Consider the following 24,795-nt stretch of genomic DNA (forward strand, 5'->3'; position numbering starts at 1 on the left):
ATAAAATACTTTTTATTAATCCACTCAAGTTCAAATACATTTTGTTGAGCTTGTAGTCTATGGCACTTGATGTTAATGCAGTCTTTTTCAACTATTGATTCATTGATTAAATAAGGATGAGCGATAAACGAAATGGAATTTTCTGATGGGTTAAGTGTTAGTCATTGTTTTAAATTTTACTATAAGCTATTCAATTTTTCACATATTTTGAAAATAACATCAGTAATAATTTCTAACTCTATTTGAACAAATAAATAGTTTATTGCGCACATTTAAATCTATCTATATTATATAAAACGTACGTACGTATGTATGTATGTATCAATAAAACCGATGATATTTCTTTTCTCGCGCTGGCAACAGTTTTCATTTTTAATTGATTGGATTCGGCGCGCAAGAGCACGTAGCAGAGCCGTTTTTAAGGATGGGCCCAGTGGGCCCTGGCCCAGGGCCCCGAGTTCTGATGGGGCCCCCTAAAAGACTAAAATCTCATTGCATTAATTGTTTTTTTTTTTTTTTTTTAATTCTAACTCATTTATTATAACTAAAGAGGGCCCCCAGATCCCACTTTTTTTCTTCTTTTACGTAGTCAGATGCTTTTCAAAATCTAACCGAAGTGTTTACAAATATAAAATAATTGTTACTCTTCACTTTTCTAACCAAAAGAGCAATAAAACGCTCTTTCCACAGATGAAAATATCCCCACTTTCGTAACTACCACCCACAGAGTTGTCAAATAGCCTCCTCACTTTACACTGTGAGAAAATGTTTTTAGCTTCTTTATATTGCCTTGGGACTCTTTTTTCCTAACTTCGGAAATATCAGATATCCACAGAAACACCCTTTTGTCTGATTTCTGGTCATAAATTTCTAGGAAGAAAACATTTCAAGGGCTGTAAATAGGGGGAGGGTCTTGCTAGAATCTGTCTTGAGATTTCCATTAGTGCCCTTAAATTGGGCCTCGCTTAATTCGAATTTTTCTCTCTTACAAAATTTAGTTATTTTTTCTAATTTATTATAAAAGCTTTTTTTCCCCTGTAATCATCCTAAATGATTCCACTAGCCTAATTGTTTAATTTATTTAATTATTGTGGTTGATTTTATTTTGTTATTTTTCAAATCAATCGTAAGAGAATCTGTGAACTAGGCATATATAGATCAAATTTTCGTAGGATATTAAGAAGACAAATCTTTCACGTTGGAGGTAAGCAAATGTTTTTATTAAATCAATTTTGGTTGTGGTTAGGGAAAACGTGAAAAGTTTGCGCAATTTTTTGTATATACATTGTGATTTTTTTTATTTTTATTTTATTTAAATTTCGGGACACTATTCAATTCCCTCTTTGACTGGCCTGTCTGCCAAAACACTTGATTTGGTCTGTTCTGGATGAAACTGAGATAACAAATGTAATTTTATTTTAATTTTACTTACTGCTAATAGACAGAAGCAACATATGATTTTGTTTAATAGAGCATTGAAATCAAATGATCATCAGCTAAGAAAATTTTTAAATATGAGAAAAAAATTGTTTAAAACTCCCGTATGACCAAATTTTCCGTGTTTCCCCTAAATATGAAATATGTTTAATTTGTAATATTATTTTTTGCACACAAAATTAATTTATTCTGTTAGCTTATGATTTTATTGTTTATTGATCATATTTGTTTCCATTTTTAACTCTTTGATTTTTGTTATTATGTGTTTAAAGTTAATAAGGTTTCTTAATTTTTTAATTAATAAGGCTTTTAAATTTCCAAATCAAAGTTGAAACAAATTCTTAAAATTGTAAATCGAAACTATATATGAAATTTTGACATCTTTGCTTTTATTTTAAACTTTTGCATTTAATTTAATGAAATAAAAATAAATTAAAAAAATGAAAAAATATAAATAAGTGACTGAATAAAATAAAAAACTTCGTTGTCATTTCATCTTCTAAGCAATTTGAGTATTAATAAATTATTTAAATATAAGTAAATTTTTAGTTTAAAAAGTAAAAAGATTTTTTTGATTTGTTTAAAAGGTAATTATGCTCCATCATGAGACTATTTAATTTCTGTTCCTAATGATCAGAATTATTTTTTATTTTACTTTATTGTAAAAATGATATATTTAATACTTTCATGTGATATGCTACAGTTTTAAATACCTAAAAGATGACTGAAATTGTCAATTCAAAAAACAATTAATACTTTTGAACATGAATTTAAATGACTTCATATGTTTTGTTTGGCTATCTCATTTTATATTATCGCAGTATTTAGAGCAGACAGTTGCTTGTGGGTGTGGATGATATAAGTAAAAGGAGCATGCAAAAAAAAAATTCAGTTAATGCCCAATATTATATTTTTAAACTTCTCGCAAAAATGTAGTAAGAACGACGCTGACGTGAAATATCCTGAATGGTAGGCGGATCATGGATTAGAGTACCCTTGCTATCAGACTAACCGTGGAAGGATTTCGTGGTTTTCCTCTCCATGTAACTCAAATGCGGGCTAGTTCCTCCACGAAGACAAAAATTTCTTCCAATACTTGATCCTGGAGTTCTCTTGTCTGCTGGATAGGGTTCAAAATTACAAGGCTACGGAGTTGAACATTAGTAGTAGTAAACTCGAAATTGGGTGGACTACTGAATGACTGTTATAAAACAAACTAATAATTTGGCCACGATAGCTTGGTTGATGGTAGGGCTATGGACTCTTGTTCGTGAGAATGGGAGTTTGAATTGAGCCGGCCGAATAATACCCAAGTATAAAATGGTGAATGTTAAATCTGTCGGGGTCATTAACTCCTCCAAGTTCTCATAACTATTCAATACCTCTGGGTACTGATCCAGGAGTTTCCTTGTCTTCTGGATTGGTTTTAAAATTTCAAGACTACGTAATTAAACATTAGCTCAAAATTTAGTCAGTTTTTCAATGGTGATTATAAAAAACATAATAATTAAACTGTATTTTCTTGTACTCTTTTTAATTCCTTGCATATTTTCTACACACCTTCATAATTTGATGCTTCTAAGTCTTACAGATTTTGAGCTGCGAAGCAAAATGTATGTCTTACAGGAAATTGATTTTGATGATGTGATAAAAGATTCGCCTCTCAAAAAGTGCGAAAAGTATTGTTACCTTAAATTTTCGATAAAAAATAATGTATATAAGCTTTTATAATTAATTTAAATGTTTTTTTACTCTTAAAATAAAATAATTTTTAAAAATTATTCAAAATTACATCTTTTTCTCTAAATTTACTCATAAATGCCTATAAACATAAAAACGGCTCTGTTTATATGTTCTTTACTCTTAAAATAAAATAATTTTTAAAAATTATTTTAATTTTTTCTCTAAATTTACTCATAAAGGGCCCCCAGAAAATGACAGGCCCAGGGCCCCTATGAACATAAAAACGGCTCTGGCACGTAGTGAGCAACCAGATAACAATAACCAGAGTGAGCATTATCAGGTTGTTCAATTCAGATTCATGCACTAAAAACATGACACTATTTAATTTAAACTCAATTAGGAATTAATTAATTAATTGAAGTGAGAATGCTTTAAAAGGCCGCTGTTGAATTGATATTTTTCTACTGGGAGCTACCTAAACGTCTAAAAAACGTTTAAGTGTTTGTATTGAATTTTTTTATATTTCGCGTTTATTTATGCATTGAATTTTCACGCTTTAAAATGCAGAATATTAGTGAAGCAATATTTGATAATTTATTTTGCTTATATGTTTCTTATTTAGCTAAGGTTTTGATTTTTTCACCATGTACAATCTAAATAGCTAATATACTTTTCTAAAAGCCAATAAGAACATTGGTAGAATTCATTTACATAAGTACAATACTATGTCTTTGATGATAAAATACTATGTCTTTGATGATAATATATTATGTCTTTGTGCTAGAACATTGTGTTCATTGGCGAGCGAGCGCAGCGAGCCATGGTTCACGGCGTGAACCACATAGGATTGCGTAGCAATTCTCGGGGGTTAGCGAGCAGGGGGTGAAGCCTCCTAGTTATTTTATATTCGCTGTGTCTGATAAATTCAATAATTATGTGGTAGCACGTGTGGTCCACGTCACCAAATGTATACTTTTATTGTTGTCTGATACCATGCTCCGTTTTTCCCCCTTCCAATTCCTACTATTAGTTCACAATCTCCCTATACATATTTATATATTCTGTTCAAAATTTCGAACCACTCAAGTTCAAATACATTTTTTTATGGTACTGGGTGTTAATACAGTTTTTCTCAAATATTAATTCATTCATTAAATGTAATGAATTAATTTTACTTTTATGTAGGAAAAAAGTTTGTAATTATTTAATAAAAAGTAACTAAATTAAATTTTTCTTTATAAGTAGGAATTGACTTTAATTTTTTTTTTAATGTTAATATTTCTTGTTATTTAAATTTTACCGTTTTAAAAACGTTTTTGAAACAATGCTCAATGACTGAATTGTCCTTATCAAAGTATTTGGAAATACGGCAAGGGAGAAATCGCTCTGGAGGTCAGGGCAAGCACTGGAAAAGCGTAGATTTTGCAAGGAAATCAACTCCATTGAAATGTCATCAAGTTATTCGACGATTATTCCTCTCTTCTATATCCAGGTCAAAATTTTGGATGGTTTTCCATTGATGGACCAACATAATTTTGATGGTAGCCATCATTAATTCCATCATGAACCATTATGTTTTTTTGATAAGGAATTAGGATGGAATTTGGACGATTTATGATGGGCCAACATAAGAATATCATCTTGTTTTGATGGTTTCAAGTTGAACCATCAGAAATTTCCATCATAGTATCTTGGAAATCAAATGGTGTAACGATCATGAACCACCATCCTCCCAATGTAGGAATTCAAGCTGATTTTTGATGGGCCAACATAAGAAAATAAGCAAATAATTTTGATGATATGTTTCTGCTGAACCAACAAGAATTCCCATTAAACCACCATGGAAATATATTGTTGGAACCATCACGGATTGTTGGTCCGTGAGAATAAAATTTTTCTTGATGGTCAACCATCATAGTATTAAAGTAGAATTTTTCATCATGGAATGATGGAAGTTTGTTGGAATATCAAACACCTTGAACGCAGAATGGAAAATGTTGGATGATGGTGACCATCAAATGATTTTGGAGTATCATGGATCGCACTAAAACCAACATAAACCATCAAAATGTTTTGATGGGACTATCAAGAATTTTGACTTGAGTAAACAGTTAAAATCCTTAAACATTTTACCAGTGGCTCTCATTAGTTTTTCTTGTCATCAATGACATTTTTTTTATATGAATTCCGCATCCGGCTTGCCACCACAGTTCTGACGTAGAATATTTTCAGTGGTAGACGGATCATGGATTAGATTCCCCTTCCCGTAAGGCTAACTGTGGGAATTTTTCGTGGTTTTCCTCTCTATGTAACGCAAATGCGGGTTAGTCCCAACAAAAAGTCCTCTACGAAAGCAAAATTTCTCGCAATGTTTGATACTGGATAATATAAAATAAAAAAATAATATAAATCCTATATAATATAAATCCTAAAATAATATAAAATAATAAAATATAGCCCACTGATTTTAGTGCTATCAAAATTTATGACCAGAATTACGTAAATCACCGTCACTTTTGAGCTGCTGCGAATATTACATTATCATCTAACAATATTCTATACATTTATTTTCACACTTAGAAATAAACACCACACAGTTGGCCTTCTGATAAAAATAAACATATAATAGATCCAAATTTAGATAGAGATATGGATCCAAAGTTTTCTTTATGAATAATTATGTCATAGATTGTTCAATAGTCTTTTTTTATTATCGTTGTTTTGAATCTTGTGTTGAGGTGCGTGTGTGTAGGTAGGCGCGCGCGCACTTTCTACTCTATTTATTTTAGGTCACGGTTATAGTGTGTGTGTAAAAAAGAATGCAGGCTGTTGACCGACACCTTTTAACAAAATTTATTTTATCTTGGATGATGACACTAGGAGATTCATTAACATTTTTCTTTACTTCTTATAAAACTGACTTCTTCCTTTAATGGCGCTCTTAATCGATGCTGCTTACCGTTCCGATTCTCAATCCTCCCCCCTCCCCACCCCGACACACGAAATGACTGGGATCCAATATTGACAATTATAAAGAAAATGAAGAAAGGGAAATATGAAAAAAGGGAAAAAGAAAAATAATTATAGAAATAACAAAAATCGGGAAAAAAATCCCGAAAAAAATTGAAAAAAATTCATAAAATGCGGAAAATAAAAGATCTAATCTTTTTATCAGCTCACACGGCTATATTGATACAATATTAGAAAGCATTCCTTTTTGCGGGTATAATCGTGTGAGCTGATAAAAAGATTATATCTTTCATTTTCCAGATTTTTATTAATTTTTTCCCCTTTTTTCGGTATTTTCCCGGATTTTCTAAATATCGCATATAAACTCATTTAACATAAAAGTATTGAATATGTAGTGATGTTTATTTATCCAAAAAACAAGCAGATAAATTCTTTCAAAGTTTGATAAAAAACAAACACAAAAAATATACCCTTTAATAATAGGATACCCTATTAATGTTATTAAGTTCTATTTAAAATCATTGAGTTAATTGTATGTTATTATTATTAATAAACATACTCAAAATTTTTTTGTTAACAAAATTTATAATTTTACCAGTTTAAATCCAATTTGGGCAAAACAGTGACTGAAAATGTTTCCTTTTTTTTAAAAATAAATGTTAATTTTCTAAAATCATTAAAATTGCATAGTTAAATATCAACCTTATTAATTTTAAACTTTAAATCATCCAGTATAATATTATTTAAAATCTTATTCCGAAATCTTATAATCTTATTCCGAAATCTTATAATCTTATTTTAAAATCTTATTTAGCGAAACGTTTTAAAGATGACACCATTTTTTTTATCTACTAAATAAGAACATAAAAAATATTTTTCGAAATGTATTGATACATCTAAATTTTAATGTTACGAAAATTAAAATTTTTTATTATTATTTTACTCACTTTTATCTTTTTCTTTTTTACAAAGTTTGGCTGTTTAAGATAATTTACCTTATCTTAATATTTAACTGAAGTATTTTTATTATGCTGTTTATTCGATTTAAATTTGGAGAAAGATTAAACAGCAATAATAGTTACTCTATTCATTTCTATTGTTTGAAATCAAAGTTCAATGTTTAAAGATTATATTAAAAAAAAAAGTGGCACACTTGGCAGCGGAAATGTACAGTAAATACGATGTACAGTAAACCTGCAGTACAATACGTACGGTACTATCTAGCACACTAAATGTTCTCCATCTCTGGTATAGTACAAATCGAATTTTTTATGATCAGCAAAAGTTTTGAAGTACTTGAATCAGATATCTTTACAACAAATCTATGGGTTAGATAGAGTTGGACATTTATTTAATTTTGAACCTAAAGCAAGTGTCTTAAAGTAATTGATTTTTAGATGAATAGTTCATTAAATTGTTATTCGAATTGCCTTCAGCTATAAATTTTTCGTTATAAAACAAAATGTACGAATTTAAAGCAATTTTATGATTACGAAATGTTTTTTCTTCTTATACATTTATTTTGCGGCGTTTTCGGCTAAAGGCTGAAAAACAGTAAGAAAGAATACCTAGCCTAAACTATCAATATTTATTACCTTCAGTTGGCAATTATCAATGAATGTATACGTAAAACATTCGACTAAAGATTTTCATTAAAATACTACTATACATTTAAATCGTGAGTTAAATTTTTTTTAATTATAAAAAAGTAAAATCGCTGTTAAAATTAATTTTTAGTAATATTAATAATAATTTTGCTACGACTTTCAGTTACAAATTTCAGGAAAAAACTAATCTCTCTAGGATTGTTCTTCGTTTTTTTTTTAAAATTTGTTTTTAATAATAAATTATTTCTGTATTCTTTGCGAATTTGCGTTCAGGAAATTAAACGCGATATGTCTCTCAGCATTTTCGGAAAAAGCGATGGCAACGCCTTTCAGTGGAAGGAAATAATTCCGGAGTTTCTGGGAACGAGAATATCACATATATTCGATGTAATAGAATTACTTAACATTCTAAAAAAAGAATGGCTGTTAAATGTTCATGATCTTTTCGAATCCGGATAGATATTAATTACAAAAGATATAATTTTGAATCTCGATTTTGTAGGTGGTTTGAAAGAGGTTAAAAAAGACAGGCGATGAATTCGTTGTGTGTTATTGATCCGAAATCCATGGAAGCCGGCTGAAGACATTCTCCAGACAAGTCAATAATTTGAAAAAAAATTGCGATGCATTTCGTTTCTTTTAAATTTCGATAGAGTTTTAGATCATGGTTGTTTATTTAGAAACTATTCTATGGTTTTTATGCATCGTATTATGCTGCGTATATTCTCAAGGTAAGTTAAATTGTTCTATTTAAAAAAAAAAAAAAAATAGGCTTAAGATAATATTTTGATCTGTCATGTGTATGTTTATGTTTTGATAATCTGTAATTTATCTGTTCATCTTTCATATCAATTATTCAACAGTAAATTTATGTATATGCTGGAACTAAAGTTAGTTATTTTTCAGAAAATAAGCGCGCTGCAAACAAACATGACAACAATAAATGCACGAAGATTATCGGAATTTTCTTCTTGTTGTTATGATTTTTTCACTTAAAAAATAAAGAAAATAAATTTTCAATAGTAAAAAATACTTATAGGATGTTTTATTCTTTCTTTGTTTTTAAATTTATCAATTGAATAGTGAAACTTAATTTCTTCTTCGTGGAAAACAAACAACACGAAGTCTTATTCTTGAAACAGGAAAACAATTTGTGTGTTAATTATTAGATTCATTTGATCATTGTCAGCTTTAGCTCTCTCATTTTCCAATTTAGTTAAAACCAACAATACTTAACAAATTAATTGCTCCCATTTATAGAGACGTATTACAACTAAATGAATATTTTCTCCTATTGCTGTCACTTTTAAATTTAAAAAAAAATATTTGCAAAAATGATTTTAAATTTTTTATTATGATAGATCGAAATAAGTTTTGCATTATAAAGATACGTTTTAATTATTGAATTATGTTAGAAAAAAATAAATAAAAAGCCCTGTTCTTAAATGATGATCCCAACCAGATAGGTAAAAAAAAAAAGATTTGTTAGGAGCTGAATTAAGAAAAATGGTGGTTTTGGTTCTTTCGAAAGATGTACATAAGATTTTTAATAAATATTTTGAAATTATCATTCAATAAACTTAAAATCATAATGTAAACTTTTGGGACTATCCCCCGTTTGAATAAACTGATTTTTAATTTATAACAAAAGCCAGAATTTTAAGAACCATAGGTGATCTTAGTAAACGGTGCACTTTATTAAATCTTTTTTAAGGTGTTCTTTCGATTTTGGTTGGGTTTTTAATCTTCTGAAATCTAGTCTCCGATTTTTCTTCAGTTTCCACTATGAACTCTATAAAGTCTTAAAAATATCTGACTGGCAAAAGCATGAATAAAAAAGAAAAAAACATGTAACGAGATAAATTTAAATTAAAAACATGAGACAATTTATGGATTCTTACAAGCCACAAACCACTTCTGACAATTTACTGCAACCCAAAGCTACATTAATGGAAATACAGAGCTATAAGCTAATGCAAATAGCTCATCGTACTCTTCTTTACAATTTACGGAACATCAGAAAGTTGTTGCTTTTGGGGGTAGACTATACTTGAGGGTGCCCCCGCCAAGTTGTGATCGCGATTGATCGCCAAGCTGGGCGATGTTGAAAACCAATCATGATTCTGATTGGTTTAGATTTTAATCGTGATTCTGATTAGTTTAGAATTTAGCGTTGTTTTTAAATGAATTTTTAAATATAATTTCAGAGATCCGTTAGTTCTACTTTGGATACCAGCTGGTAAGGTTATTTTTGCTTCTGGAACTAAAAATGAATACTGTCAATAAGATAAATCTTAAGTTTCTGTACGATTTTAATATCAATGAAGAAAAAAACAGTGATTGACTGGTGTATGAATAAAGGTTTAATTAGTAATAGATATAAATGTCCTGTTTGTGGGTTACCACGGCGGTCCGGGCAAACAAGTATGGCGCCAAACATAAGTCGCCAATTTCGCCAAGGGGCACCCTCAAGTATATTTTTCCCGCTTTTTGATAAGAATAGATTTTGTTTAGAATTTAAGGATCATACGAACTCGTTACGGGTTTTCCATTTACGTGATTACGTTAGAACTTGTGTATTGTGTTTTATTTTAGTTCCTTGTATTTATTAATAAAATGAAAAAAATATGTTGATTTTTTTGCATTTTTTTCCCCAAATTAATTGGTAAGCGAAGTGGTTAAAAGGGCCCACTAACTGCAGTCAAGTAGAAGAAAATTCAGTACTCAAATCCCCCATTAACACTATTCGTATTTATAAATTTAAAAAGAATGTAAAACTAGTGTATACAATTTTTATATAGTCAAATTCATTCATTAATTTTTCCATCTTTTTTTCAGTTCCACCGAAGTTAGCCCCTCTTCCTAAGGAATTAGAGTTCAAGCGAGGAGAACGCTTCCAATTGGTGTGTTCTTGCAGAGAAGGTGAACCCCCCCTCTCCTTCAGTTGGGTCAGGGATGGTCAGACACTGGTTGAGAGTATGGAGGTATCGGTGAGACGATTCGATGAATTCTCATCCTCTATAACCATAACTGCACTGAGGGATGATCATTCTGGAAATTATACTTGCATAGTCAGCAATCAAGGTGGAAGTGACAGCTCAACAGTCAAGCTTAGAGTTTTAGGTACTCATTCCTTTATTTTTCCCTATCCTATCCTGGCTTTTAAAGAGTCATCATTGCATTATTTTAAGTGCAAAACACGTGCGTGAACTCCCCTCCTAACGTTCGCCTTTACAAACTCTGCCCTTCGCCGCTTATGTTCAAGTAGAAATTATTATCTTTTCTTAGTCATCAATCTAGTCCCGCAGTGGACTGATCGTATATACACGGTTCCCAGCAGATCACCGAAGTCAAGCATCACTGGCTGCTGTCAGTGTCCTGGTGGGTGACCACTTGGATCAGTCTGCGTAGGGACTAAACTGTTCTACAGTAAAGTGCTCGACTTTGGGTGCAGGTCATCGGGCTACTGAAGCGGGGGTGCCATCCACTCTGCAGAGGATCAACATTGTGATGGCACGTCTTCGGATCATCCTCAGGGATGTTTCCCAGATCGTCGCTAATAGCTCATTGTGCAGATCTAGTGCGACGCAAATGAACTACTACAATTATTCATCAATTTAATCTAACCACTTCTTATTTGCCACTGATTTCTTCAGTAGGCAAGATCATTTTTACTAGACATCTAAAGGCACGGTTTCAAATCGCAGTATGGAGGCTGGGTTAAAAGGATTAATTTTTAACGTACTATCGGATAGCATTTAAACCTATTCGTACATTTTTTATATGTTTGTTATGAAAATTAATGACACATACAAATTTTCCTTATATTTTATAACATAATGAGAGATAGGTAAGTACTTTGTTTGCTGCACAGTGGGCTATTGGTGGCTGTCTGAGAAACATTCCTGAGGATGAGCCGAAGACATACCATCGCAATTTCGGGAATGTCACCCCTGTATTGGTAGCCGGACGACCTGCGTGCTGCACTTTATAGTAGAACAGTTTAACGAGACCCGATACCGAGCATCGTCGGTCTTTACGCAGGCAAATCGAAGTGGTCACCCATCCGCTTACTGACCGAAGCCAGTGATGCTTGACTTCGGTGTTCTAATAGGCACTGTGTCTTTACGATCAGGCCACTGCGGGAAGAGCTTTCTTAAGAAAGGGTTATCTTCTTTGATGCACTTCGTTTTTTGCTAATCTTAAACCAGTTTTTCTTATTGATGTTTTACAACGGATCCAAGAACCTCGTGAGTAGTATGTATAATAAGATATACTAACCATTGTGATTAACAAAGTTTTTAAAATTCCCTCCAAACTTTGTATTTTAATGGTAAGCCTATTGAAAGAAGTATCTTTTTTCAGTTCCTCCAACGTGGCTGAGACAACCTTATGATATGTCTGTTCTTTCTGGTGCAAGAGTCTCACTCCACTGTGAAACTTCGGGCACTCCAAAACCAACAGTGACTTGGAGGAGGAGCAAAGGTAAGATTTTCTTTATGACTTTCGATCATGTGACATTCATTCAACTTAACCCAATCTCCTCCCCTTTATCAAAGGGATTGAAGGATTTCTTTTAACTCCAAGTAATGATTGTTATATTTGTGTACAGAATCAAATTTCTGTTTTGTGTGAACTTTGGGGGTCTTTTGGAGTATCAAAACAGAGTTGCCACTCCACAGGGAGAATAGCGAAAACCTATAAAATATAGGGAATTTAAAAATCACCTAAAATGACAGGGGATTATGAGTTTTTCTTTACAAACTTTGAAAATACAGGGAATTTTTTTATTTTTTTTTTATTTTTCTCTTTTAAAAACCGAGGAAAACTCAATGTGTAATATATGGGATATTTAAGGATGATTTTCCAACTGAACAAAATGATTTCACTTACTATAGCGTTATTTAGGTATGTTCAGCTGTTTCTTTTTTTTTTCTGTAAGTTTTTTTAGCAATTAAAACAAGTATAGTAAGCCCACTATAGCTCACACAAGAGTACAATGATTTGTGTTTTTCTTTCTAATATATTGTGTATTATATATATACAGGGAAAACACAAGGATTTTTTCCTCCAGATTTGAATGGCAACATTGAATAATTTGAATTAAGCCACAGCTATTTTTTTTTAAATATAGAGAGATGAGAATTATCGAGTACCAGAAACTTCTTAATTAGCAAAGTTTTTCTTTTCGAATAGGATTCAACATACAGCAGATGGAAACGTTAGCAACAACTCAATGGCGCATAGGGGACGACGGCAGTTTATCCAAGTCCACTATCCAAAAAGGAGACGAGGGTTTTTACTCTTGCGAAGTGACCAACGGCGTCGGTGAAGGATTGCGAAAAACAATTCGCATCGAAGTACAAGGTAATAACACTTCTTAGTCGAGATTTAGTTGGAAGCATGCAATACATTGCTGCCATTGAATAATTTCATACACAATGGAAATAATAAATAAATACACTATCCGGCCAAGAGTTATCCGGGTTGTTACAGTGGTGGAAGCATAATGTTGTGGGTATGTTAGTTCCTGTGGTTGGAACTCTTATAAATGTGTATGTGGACAGTGCGGCACTCCCAACTCTATTTCTCTTCCATTCACAATTCTGGGTTTACGACTACTAATGTTCAACTCCGCAGCCTTGTAATTTTAAACCAATCCAGAAGACAAGGAAACTCCTGGATCAGTACCCCCAGAGGTGTTGATTTGTTATGAGAACATTTAGGGCTTTGCGACTCGTCAGATTTAACGTGCATCAGTCACCATTTACTACACGGGGAGTCTTCGGCCGGCAGGGATCGAACCCTTGAACTCAGGGACATAGGCCTAGTGCCCTACCAAACAGGCTATCCCGACCTGCACAGACGTGGTTTGACGAAATGGGTGATCAAAAACTAGTCTGGCCTTCTCGGAGCCCCGTTTTAAATCTCATCGAACACCTTGGGAGGAATTAAGGCGTAGATTACGTAGCCAGCCAAATCGACCACCATAACTGCAAGCACTCTCTTCAGCTGTGATGGAAGTCAATTCCTATTCAAATGCACTATCTGCCCAAAAGTTATCCGGGTTGTTTGTGGTGGTGGAAGCATTATGGTGTGGGAGTCTGTTATTTCCTGTGGTTGGAACTCTTGAGTTGTGTATGTAGATAACACCGCACTCTAATGACAATATTTCGGTTCATTTCTTTTCCACTTTCCCATAGAGACTTGCACAGACGTTGTTTGACGAAATGGGTGTTCAAAAACTGCCCTCTCAGATCTTAAATCCTATAGAACACCTTTGAGACGAATTAGAGCGTAGATGACGTAGCCATTACAAGCACTCACTTCAGCTGTGGATGTTAATTCCTATCCAAAAATAGTGGAAAGTCTTTTCAGACTAGTGCAGGCTGTCAGCGATGCAAAAAAGGGACCCCCATCATAATAATATGTGCCTCAGGACACTTTTAGTCCACATCACTGGGTATCCGTATACTTTTGACAAGATAGTGTAGTAGGGGGACCGGGATAGCCTGGTGGGTAGGGCACTGGACCCATGTCCAAGAGTTCGTGGTTTCGATCCCAGGCAGGCCGAAGACTCCCCGTGTAGTAAATGGTGACTGATGCTCGTTAAATCTGTCGAGTCTCAAAGTTCTCCATGTTCCCATAACAAATCAATACCTCTGGGGGTACTGATCCAGGAGTCTCCTTGTCTTCTGGATTGGGATCAAAATGACGAGGCTACGGAGTTGAACATTAGTAGTAGTAAACCCAGATTTGGGTCGGCTGTTCAGCGACGGATAAAAAAAAAGATAGTGTGGTAGGGAAGCAAGATAGTGTAGTTGTATGATTGGATTAGTATGCATTGAGTCAGATTTGAAATTTTATCAAGAATAAAAGGACGATGAGATCAATCAAAACAAAACAACAAAATCAGGTCGTAAGAGTGAGAACTCTAAAAGTTCTAATTCCGCTGCTTAAAATGTCATAAAATATTAACAAAATAGAACCTAACTGTTATAATGTCTACGCAGCTATACAATTATATATAGCGGTTATGTAAAATGAATAAATTGAACTTTTTCAAATTACTTTTGTATACTTTTACTTTTTACTCAAATTACTTTTTTTAACTAAGAAAACTTACAACTGTAACAAAACAGGCTTTTTCAATAAACAAGAAATTTTTTTTCGATGCATTGGGTGGAAGCGGATTTTAACCAATTGTGATTGTTAAGTCAAACAGTTGTGTGTAAGAAAGCAGTTGTATGTGAAGGAGATTTATTGTAACCGTCTCTAACTTCTTTGGTTAAAAAAAATTCTTGAATTTGGGATAAAAAAAAACTCTCTATGGATTTAACATAATGTCTTTTTTACAGAACAAAAGTTGAGTCAGAGTAGACAGAACTCAAGTTTACCTTCGCTATCTCACTAACATTAACTCTGAACGTGGAAATTTTTACAATGTACGATTTTTAAAATAGTTCAATGTAATTCTAATAAATAAATATAATAAATTAACTAAAATTTTTTAAAACTATACAGTTGTGAGTAGGAGAAAATAATGAAATTTCATGTAGTAACAGATGTTGTTTGTATTGTTGTAGTTCCTCCTACTGTGATAATGTCGGAACACGAGAAGAGTGTGACAAAAGGTGATCCTGTCATTCTAAGGTGTGACATCACTGGTGATATGCCTCTGACAATCCACTGGGGAAAAGTTCACAGAAATCTTCCCCTCATCACTGAAGACAGGTACTTTGAATACTAATTAGGAGAAATTGTTTATTAAAAGTAAAACTTTTATCACACTGTATTATAACCGGTGTTGAACAGCCGACCAAATTCAGAGTTTACGACTACTAATGTTCGTAACCTTGTAATTTTGAACCCAATCCAGAAGACAAGGAAACTCCTGGATCAAGTATTGGTGAAATTTCTATCCACGGCTTTCCTGACAGCTAAGGGACTCCAACCCATGATACCACTGAGGATATTTTACGTCTGCACTATGTTCGGTGCGAGCCGCATGCGGAGTTCGTATTGACCAACCATCGCTTAGAATCGAATCCGACTCACCTCATTGGAAGGTGAACGTTCTACCCGCTGAGCCACCGCGGCCCTGGGGATGAATAAAGAATTAGATAAAATTAGGGGAATTAGATTAGAAGTTAGGGGGAGTTGACTTTTCGTTTTTTTTTAGTTCAGTTGAGGATTTGTAGTGTGTTGTATTATTTAGTTTTAGGATTTATTATTTTTATTTATTTTATAACCACATCGTTGAACATCTGACCCAATGCTTACTACTAATCTTCAACACCATGACCTTGTAATTTTGAGCCCAATCCAGAAGACAAGGAAACTTCTGGATCAAGCATTAGGAGAAATTTACCTTCGTGGAAGACTTTTTGAGGGAACTAATCCGCATGCGCGTTACATGGAGAGGGAGATTACGAGAACCTTTCATTGTTAGCCTGACTGCAAAGGGAGTCTATCCCACGATCCGTCTACCACTGAGGATATTTCACGTCAGCTCTATTCGGTGCAAGCCGGAATGCGGAGTTCGTATCGATTGGGATTCGAACCCGGTCTACATCATTGGAAGGAGAACGCTCTATCCCCTGAGCCATCGCGTCTCCTAGATCCAGCATTGGGACAAACTAGCCTTCATGAAGAACTTCTTGATAGGAACTTAAACGAATTTGCGTTGCAAGGAGGGGAAAACCCTCCACGGTTAGCCCGACGGCAAGGGGATTCTAATTCATGATGCTCCTACTACTGAGGATTTTTTAAGTCAGCATTGCGGTGGGTGCGAGCCAGGAGCAGAATTCGTATCATGCAGCTACCACTGGGATTTGAACTTGGGTCACTTAATTGAGAGGCAAGTGCTCTATTCCCTGAGGCTATCCTTAGCCACCATTTTGAAATCACTGAGAGGGATACATGGAAAAAAATAATTAGTGCTATATATCTATATTATATACCATATTACTATATATAATAAGTGAGGTATTGTTTAACGCTGAATCGAATAACATTTAATTAAGAGTTTCAGAAATTGTAAGGGATTGAAACGAAGTATAAAAGAAAACATTTTTGTAATTTTTGGAGATACATTTGCTAATTGCTTCGATTTAACTAGATTATTAGGATGAGAAATAGTGAAATCAAAATTGAACAAATGATATTATCTTTTACGTATTTGTTTTGCTAAAGCAAATAAGACCAAAGTTGCTTGTTGGACTAAACACCTCTACAGAGCACCCCTGTGGCAAAATTTTTTCGAGCTATCTCTAGCTCTAATATCTTTATGCAAGATATTTTTAATAATAACAAACATATATGTTACTCATTTAAAATAACAAAAGCGCTGTGTTTACAATATATATATATATATATATATATATATATATATATATATATATATATATATATATATATATATATATATATATATATATATATATATATATATATATATATATATATATATAATTGTTTTTAATTGAACATGTAATAATTTTTTATTCTAATATTGTGGGTGATATTCTCGCATATTGCAGACGCACTCATTATTTTCTCCTTCGCATTTTGTAAATAATCATCCCGGTAAAAAAATAATTAAAAATCATGAAATCCGAAAAAAAAAAGAACGAAAGAAAAAAGACGAAATCACGTAAATCAGACTGCTGAAATACGTGTTTCGCTTTGAGATTAGGTTGTTGTTATAGTATAAAAATATCGGATCTTAAAATTATGGAGAAATCAATTGCAATAACTGCCAAAAAATTCGATACAGTTATTGTCTTAAAAAGTAAATATTCAATAGCACGATTCGAATTTTCCATATTGTTTGAAATATATCGGGATATTTAAAAACCACGTGAAAACCAATATCAATAAACGACCGAAAATGCAATCGAAACATTATATCGATTTACGATACTACTGAGCGCATCAAAAGGTGATTATCCAAATGCATGATTCAAAGAGTAAGTGTAAATTTCTGTAGAAAAGGAAAGTAAAATCTTTAACTTTTCAAAATAAAAATCTTTCTGCATGAACTCTGTAACGTTCTGCGACGATGTCTCCATATTCTGCTACGGGGAAAAGCTCTGTTTTGTAATTATAACTACTTTTATTATAATTAGTTTTGGATTCTGTGTATTGTTTTACGTTGCATTGTTTTACGCTGCATTGTTTCGTTGCTGTATTGTTTCATTGTTTTACTCTGAATCGTACGAGATTGAAACTAAATCGATGGATCAATAGTTAGAACAAATTCTAATATCATTTTTCAGTTGTTCTTTTTTACGCGTAATACCCCAATAACTTTGAAGGTTCTATTGAATTAGTTTTTATTTTATTGGATTTACAGTAAAACAGAATAAGCGTTGCTTCACTTGTCTAGACGCATAATTAAGGAAGAATTAAAAAAAAATTGTGTCGATGGTGTATTAAACTTTTTTTAACTTTCTTTTAAACTTAACTTTTTTAAAACTTTTATAACTATTGGCCCTCATGCAAATCAGCATTAAAAAATACATAAGGTTCAATAGTTTTGCATGCGTAACAATATCAGAGGTGTACAAAAATATACTTTTTATACACAAAAACTTATGAGCTTTTCGTCTTATCGACTTTGCTTTGATCTCATTCGATTTGACACAAAAATGCACAGACGGGGTTAGAGTTCACTGGCAGCCGCGCTAACCGTTGGTGGTTTTCGTGGTTTTCCTCTCCATGTAACGGCAAATGCTGATTAGTCCTATCAAAATGTCCTCCACGAAAGCAAAATTTCTCTCAATATTTGATCCTAGAGTTACAATTTAAAAAAAGTTATATTTAGCATAAATTTAACTAAATATAGTTAACTAACTAAACTTCTATAGTTCATAATTTAATTAAGTATAGTGGAATAGTTGAGTTCAAATTACTACGAATTTTTTTGATAAAAAATCAATAAACTGTTTTTTTATAAGCTACTTACATAAAATTAATAATCATAAAATTTTTTTCCTGCATTATATGTAGATAGAATGATTTTATTAACATTTTCCCTTTTCATTAAATCAGCTTTTTAGAGTTTTTAAAAAGAAACTAAAAAATTCTTAGACATGAAAAATTATTGAGGAAGGGGACACGTGTCCCATTTATAATTAGTGACGCCATACGAAACTAGTTTGAATCAAATTATTTCATTCTTTATGATTCATACTTTCTAAATCTGTTATAACTTCACAACTATTTATCTTTTCATTTTCTGTTTCACTCTCTGCTACTGCAGTTTTTCTAGTTTTGTGGCCTTTTTGCGTTTTATATTTTAAAGTCTTGAGCGCCTATTTTTGCGAAACTAAACGACTTTTATTACTCTTAAAATTCTTTAAAGGTGATGTAAATTTTAATCAAGTATATTTTCCGCTTTCATATGTATATATATTTATATATGCTAAATCAATTGGTGATAAAAGGGAAAATTTTTTAGAAAAAGTATTTTTTTGAATGAATTCTAGTAATTGAAAGTAATTAATATTCTGAAAATATATTTTTCAATATATAAATTTAGTGCTAGAACACTAACGTTTATATAAAAATTATTATATTTGCCACCCACTTGACGAAATGGGGAAAAAGTTATTACCAAACTTTTAGACATATTTCCGATTAATTTTTTGCTCATATTTATATTTTCATAGTTTTAGAGTCCTTGACACGGTTCCCTGTAGAAAACCAAAGTCAAGCATCACTGGTTGCTATCAGCAAACGGGTGGGTGACCACTTTGATCAGCGTGCGTAGTAATCAAGGGTGTGCGGTATCGGTTCTCGTTAAACTGCTGTTCTGACGTAAAAAGCTCGACTTCGCGCGCAAGTCGTGGGGGTGCCATCCCCTTTGCAGAGGATCAAAATTGCGATTTCATGTCTTCGGATCATCTTTAGGGATGTTCCCCTGACCGTCGCCAATAGCCCATTGTGCAGGTTATAGTGTGACGTCAATAAAGTACCTACCTATTATGGTTTCAGGCTACTAAAAGCAACTATTTTGTTCATTTTTTTCTGTGGCAATCTTGATATCCGGTCAAAACCACCGAGTTTAAAATAAATTCCTGTTTCCCCCCTAATCTCGAATCCATTTTAGCATTTGAGATTAGGGAGAAGGTGAGCATAATTCCCCCTAATGCGCTCTTATTGTATGTGTGACTCATTCTGAGCTTTTTTTATATGCCCTCTCATCTAGCACCAGTTAAAGGGTCTCATATAAACACTCAGACTTTTTCACATGAAGCAATTTTGAACCATTATATACCCTCACCATGGAAAAAAAAACTGATTGAGTTGAAATAGTTTCTTATCAGAAAGTGGAATGAAAAACAAAATTCTACGGTTGAATAACTTTTCTTCATCTAATAACTCTTTTTTTATTTACTCAAGATTTGCGATCTCTCCTCTTAAGTTTTTTTTAAATCTTCTTCTCAACTTCTCTTTAGTTTTATTAAATAGTGTCTCATTTTTCTAATATTTAGATTATTTTATGGTGAGCATTATTGCTAAAATGCATTCAAAAATTTCATCAATGCAGTTCTAATGAATATTTTTTTTTGGTTAATGGCGGGCACTTGGGTCTATTTCCCATTGACCTCAGAAATGCCCAGGGCTAAAGAGAATAAAAGGGCTAGTTCACTCCGCTCTTAGAGCTGAAGCTACGATTTCCCTCCTCATGACGTCACTGTGTCCACAGATCTCGGAGATCGCAAGCAAAGATATTATGATAACTTTGCATCTTTCTCTTTGTGAAAATAAGTTAGACTTTTTCTGGTTATTAGCTTTCAAACTTTACGTAATTAACACATTATTTCCGTTCATAAACATAGTTCAAAAAAGCTTTCTTGGTTATTATATTTAAAAAAATACCATTTTAAACTTATAAAAATGTTTTACTAGTTGGCGAAAATGACACTATAAATACTTTATTTTAAAAAGTTCAGTTTTAACTTTAATTATTAAGAAAAATGAAAGCATATATCGACACTTATTTCATCTACATATTCTTTTATAACGATAAGTTGAGTTAAATTTAGAATCCCTGATTTTAAAATATGTCGTTAATAGCAATTTGTTCATACTTAATCATTAGGAAACATCAACCTTAAACGGTAATTACGGAAACAAAATAATAATTTAGGTTCATAATGACATTAGAAATTTTACGATTGTTTATAGACATTTAAATTTACGATGATATAATTTATAGCTATTTAAATTGAAGGGAAAATAATATTTTAAAAAAATAATAAATATTTAGAATAACTACGTTGAAAAATATTTTATGAAATTAGGAGAATTTCAACTATATACTATATATTTTATTTATACTTTTTATTTACATTTTAAATTTCTTTGACTTTATCCATTTTTTAATTCTTTTCACTGCCTTTCTTTTTGAAGTAACGAGGCTGTTTCTATTTAGATAATGAATTTTTAGAAAAATTCTTAACGACAGAATAAACGTATTGCTGTTTTATATTAACTGTGTCATTTCGGAATCCATTCTTTACATAGCTGTTCATTTACTTTAGGGAACACGAGGAAAATTATATTTTTTCCTTTTGTTTTTGTATCAGAATTTTTGCAAGTTGCAATCACGCAAACTGGCATTTCGATAATAGTTTTAAAATTCTTGTAAATTCACTGCAAAAACTGAGGAAAGTCATTATAGAAAATAACAAATGTCTTAGAATATCTTGCAAAAAGAAATGATCCAATATTAGTTAGAGCTATTAAGGCTGAACGCTCCCTTCTAGAAGTATAAGTGCGAGCTTTGCGCCAAAGTGACGTCACTAGAGAAAATCTGAGGATTGGCGCGGCGAGAACTACTTCAAAGGAGTGAACCAGCCCTTCTATTCTCTTTAGCCCTGAGAAATGCCAGAATTGCACTCTCTTATCGTTACCTAGTGGGCACCTATATATCTTATTATGGTGGCTATAATATAATCAAGAGAAGAGTTTTTTTTTTGTCAGAAACTAGTTATTTTATCATGCTCATTTGAAGTCTTCGAAAATTATTTAGCATTTTGTTAAGGTATATAGTGCTTAAAAATACTGTTTGAGCTCTTGAAATGTACTTAAAAGGGGCTTATTTTTGCGGAAAAATTAGGGCCACGCACCCTGAAAAAAACTATTTCTATGAAAACATCTGCGCGAAAAATAAGGAGTGCTAATTTGTGTTTTTTTTTTCTTTTTCAGAATAAGAATTCAAGAAGACGCATCGGTTGAAAATAGCAGTTCTATGGTAATCATTCAAAATACGGCAGCTGAAGATACCGGTTTATACATATGTACAGCCAGAAATACATATGGACAGAGTCAAGCAACCCTCAGATTAAGGGTTGTAGGTCAGTATGATTTCACTTAATACATGGGTTATTATATGGAACTTCAGCACTAATTATTTTAAAAGCAATTTATAAATGAAGTTTACAACTGTTGTTGTCGTTGGCAAGGGGTGCGATTGCTCTTGTTTTCCAGTGGCGCCATCTGTGTCAAAGAATTTGACTTTTGCCACACTCATACGTCGCACCCCTTTATGGGGCGAACCCATTCATACATCCATTCCTTCATCCGCAGATTGTAATTTTGACCTGAATTCAGAAAACGATCCACCTCCAATTCAGTACCCCCAGGGGTATAATTCGTTATGGGATCATGAGAGACTTTGTGACCTGACAGATTTAACGTACACCAGTCACACTTCATTACACGGGGAGTCTTCGGCCGGCTGGATTCGAACAAGAGTTCAGCGGCTTGCTAATCAGGCTCTCCCGGCCTCGAAGTTACAGAGGCTAAATCTTTAAAAAGGCTAATACCATCCGTCAGACGATTTTATATGCAAAGATATCAGGTGCAAAAAATGTTTAGTCGATGATATTATTCAAATCCTTTTTTCTTATCTTTCCTGTAACGGGTATAGTTTATGTAAAGTAAGAACTTCCCTAGCTCCATTCGTCTGGATTCGTGGCGGTGACTACAGTAACGAGGTATAACGAGAGTGAAGAGAAGCTACCCTCCCTGAAATGCACAATTCTTGTTTCCATAGCAGCAGGCAGCCTCAGAGTTTGTGGCGGGGGGAGTTCTTACCGCAGACAAACAATATATATATACAATGCTTACACAATGAACATTTATTTGCAGAGATACCAAGCACTCCCTTGGATTTTCAGGTTCTTGAAGTTTGGTGCAAAAGTATGAGACTGAGATGGAAACAACCCTACAATGGAAACAGTCCTTTGAAATATTACATTATTCGCTATAAACTGAAAGACTGTGAGTTTTTATTTTTCGTATAAAAATATGACATAAATTTATTGAAAAAAAGATCTTATACTAGGACAGGGTTGCCACTCTACAGGGAGAATCGGGAGAACCTAGAAAATACAGGTAATTTAAAAAATCACCTAAATTAGCAGTAAATTTAGATTTTTTTTTTTTTGAAACTGGGAAAATACAGGGAATTTTGTTTCTCATTTTCGTCTTTTAAAAAAAGGGTACCCACTTAAAGTGCAATCTATGGGATATTAAGGATGATATTTCAGCTTTCTTGAACTTGTTGTAGTGTAGGTCATTTACGTCCCACTGGAGCTGCTTATTGGGCTACAGGCAACGGGGAAACATCCCTGAGGATAATCCGTAGACATGCCATCACAATTTTGATCCTCTGCAAAGGAGATAGCACCCTTGCTTCGGTAGCTCGACGACCTGCTCGCGAAGTCGAGCACTTTACGGTAGAACAGTTTCACGAGGACTCATACCGCACACCCTCGGTCCCTACGAAGACTGATCCAAGTAGTCACCCACCCTCACACTGACTACAGTCAGTGATGCTTGAGTTCGAAGATCTGCTGGGAACCGTATCTTAACGATCTGTCCACTGCGGAACGCTATATTAAACTAGTTCATTTAGTATAGCATTATGTGTTTTAAGTATGTTCAGCTGTTTCTGATTTCTCAAAGTTATTTCTGCAATTATAACTAGTATAGTTAGCCCAATATAGCCTATGAAAGAGCACAGTGATTGTGTTTTTCTTCTTAATATATGTAAAGGGAAATTTTTTCTTTCTTCAGATTTGACTGGCAACCCTGTAGAAACATTTCGTTTCTTTGAAACTAAACCGTAGTAACACAAAAAAAAAATCGAAAAATGAGATATTTGGGTCATTTTGTGTAAAAAAAAATCACCCTATTAGAGAAACAACGTGTTATCTTCATAGTTCCATAAAATTAATTTAGAGATCCGATAAATCGTTATCGCATTGACGCGATTAGCATTAGCGCGGAAAGTTAGAAATCGCTCTCCTGAAAAACTTGCTTTTTTTGAGTTACCACGGTTTAGTTTCAAAGCGACGATTTGTGAATCTCTTTAAAAACATCTTCACAAAATCTTTTTTTCTTCCTTCATAGCTAAAGGGAAACCTACGGAGACGAAAGTGCCGGACTCTCAGAATTCAGTGGTGATCCGGGACTTTCGTCCATCTACCACCTACAGTTTCCAGTTGCTGGCAGTGAATGAAGTGGGAGCCAGCGGTGCCTCCTCCATGATACACGCAACCACGCGTGAGGAAGGTTCGTATCTCCTTCATTACACTCCTATTTACCCAATTTCGCGATTTAAAGATAAAGTTAATGAAGTAGATGTATAGGAAATGATGAATATCGACACAGAAGCCGATGATCTGCAGTGAAAACTTTTTTCTGATGCTTGGGAAACAGTGAAAACTTACCTAATGCAGTCAAGATGTCATTTTCTTCTCTTCAGGACGTCGAGCAAAAGAACTTTTTAAACTAAGAAATAACAAAACCTGAATCACGAAATGCTTTAAAATTTTAAATGCATCAGCACGTCATTATTCGCTGCATTTTAAGTTCAAGAATTACAAATTTAAAATTTCCATTCATTTTGTGTATTTGCTTATTAGACATGTTCGAATATTCAATGAGGATAGTCAATTTTTATTTTAATTTTGTCTCCGATATTACGAATTATCCTCGATTTAGAGAATAATATTTTCGGTCCCTATGAATTTGCTAAATCGGGATCCGACTACATGTTGTATGAAAATTATATAAT

The 24,795-nt window shown here is 33.1% G+C and overlaps 1 protein-coding gene across 1 annotated transcript in view; it reads left to right on the forward strand.

Moving 5' to 3' along the window:
* Nucleotides 1-8,012: 8,012 nt before the first annotated feature.
* Nucleotides 8,013-24,795, forward strand: part of LOC107456601 (cell adhesion molecule Dscam1) — a 33,859-nt gene continuing 17,076 nt past the window's right edge. The window contains exons 1-8 of the mRNA XM_087166498.1: nt 8,013-8,428; nt 10,536-10,820; nt 12,063-12,182; nt 12,894-13,064; nt 15,284-15,431; nt 21,918-22,066; nt 22,863-22,994; nt 24,129-24,290. Of these exons, the coding sequence (XP_087022624.1) occupies nt 8,362-8,428; nt 10,536-10,820; nt 12,063-12,182; nt 12,894-13,064; nt 15,284-15,431; nt 21,918-22,066; nt 22,863-22,994; nt 24,129-24,290 (1,234 nt within the window). The 5' untranslated portion in view covers nt 8,013-8,361. The remainder of the gene's footprint in view (nt 8,429-10,535; nt 10,821-12,062; nt 12,183-12,893; nt 13,065-15,283; nt 15,432-21,917; nt 22,067-22,862; nt 22,995-24,128; nt 24,291-24,795) is intronic.

This window comes from Parasteatoda tepidariorum, chromosome 6 (genome assembly GCF_982258835.1).
Source record: "Parasteatoda tepidariorum strain Cologne lab strain chromosome 6, Ptep-v5.0, whole genome shotgun sequence".
Lineage (NCBI taxonomy): Eukaryota > Metazoa > Arthropoda > Arachnida > Araneae > Theridiidae > Parasteatoda > Parasteatoda tepidariorum.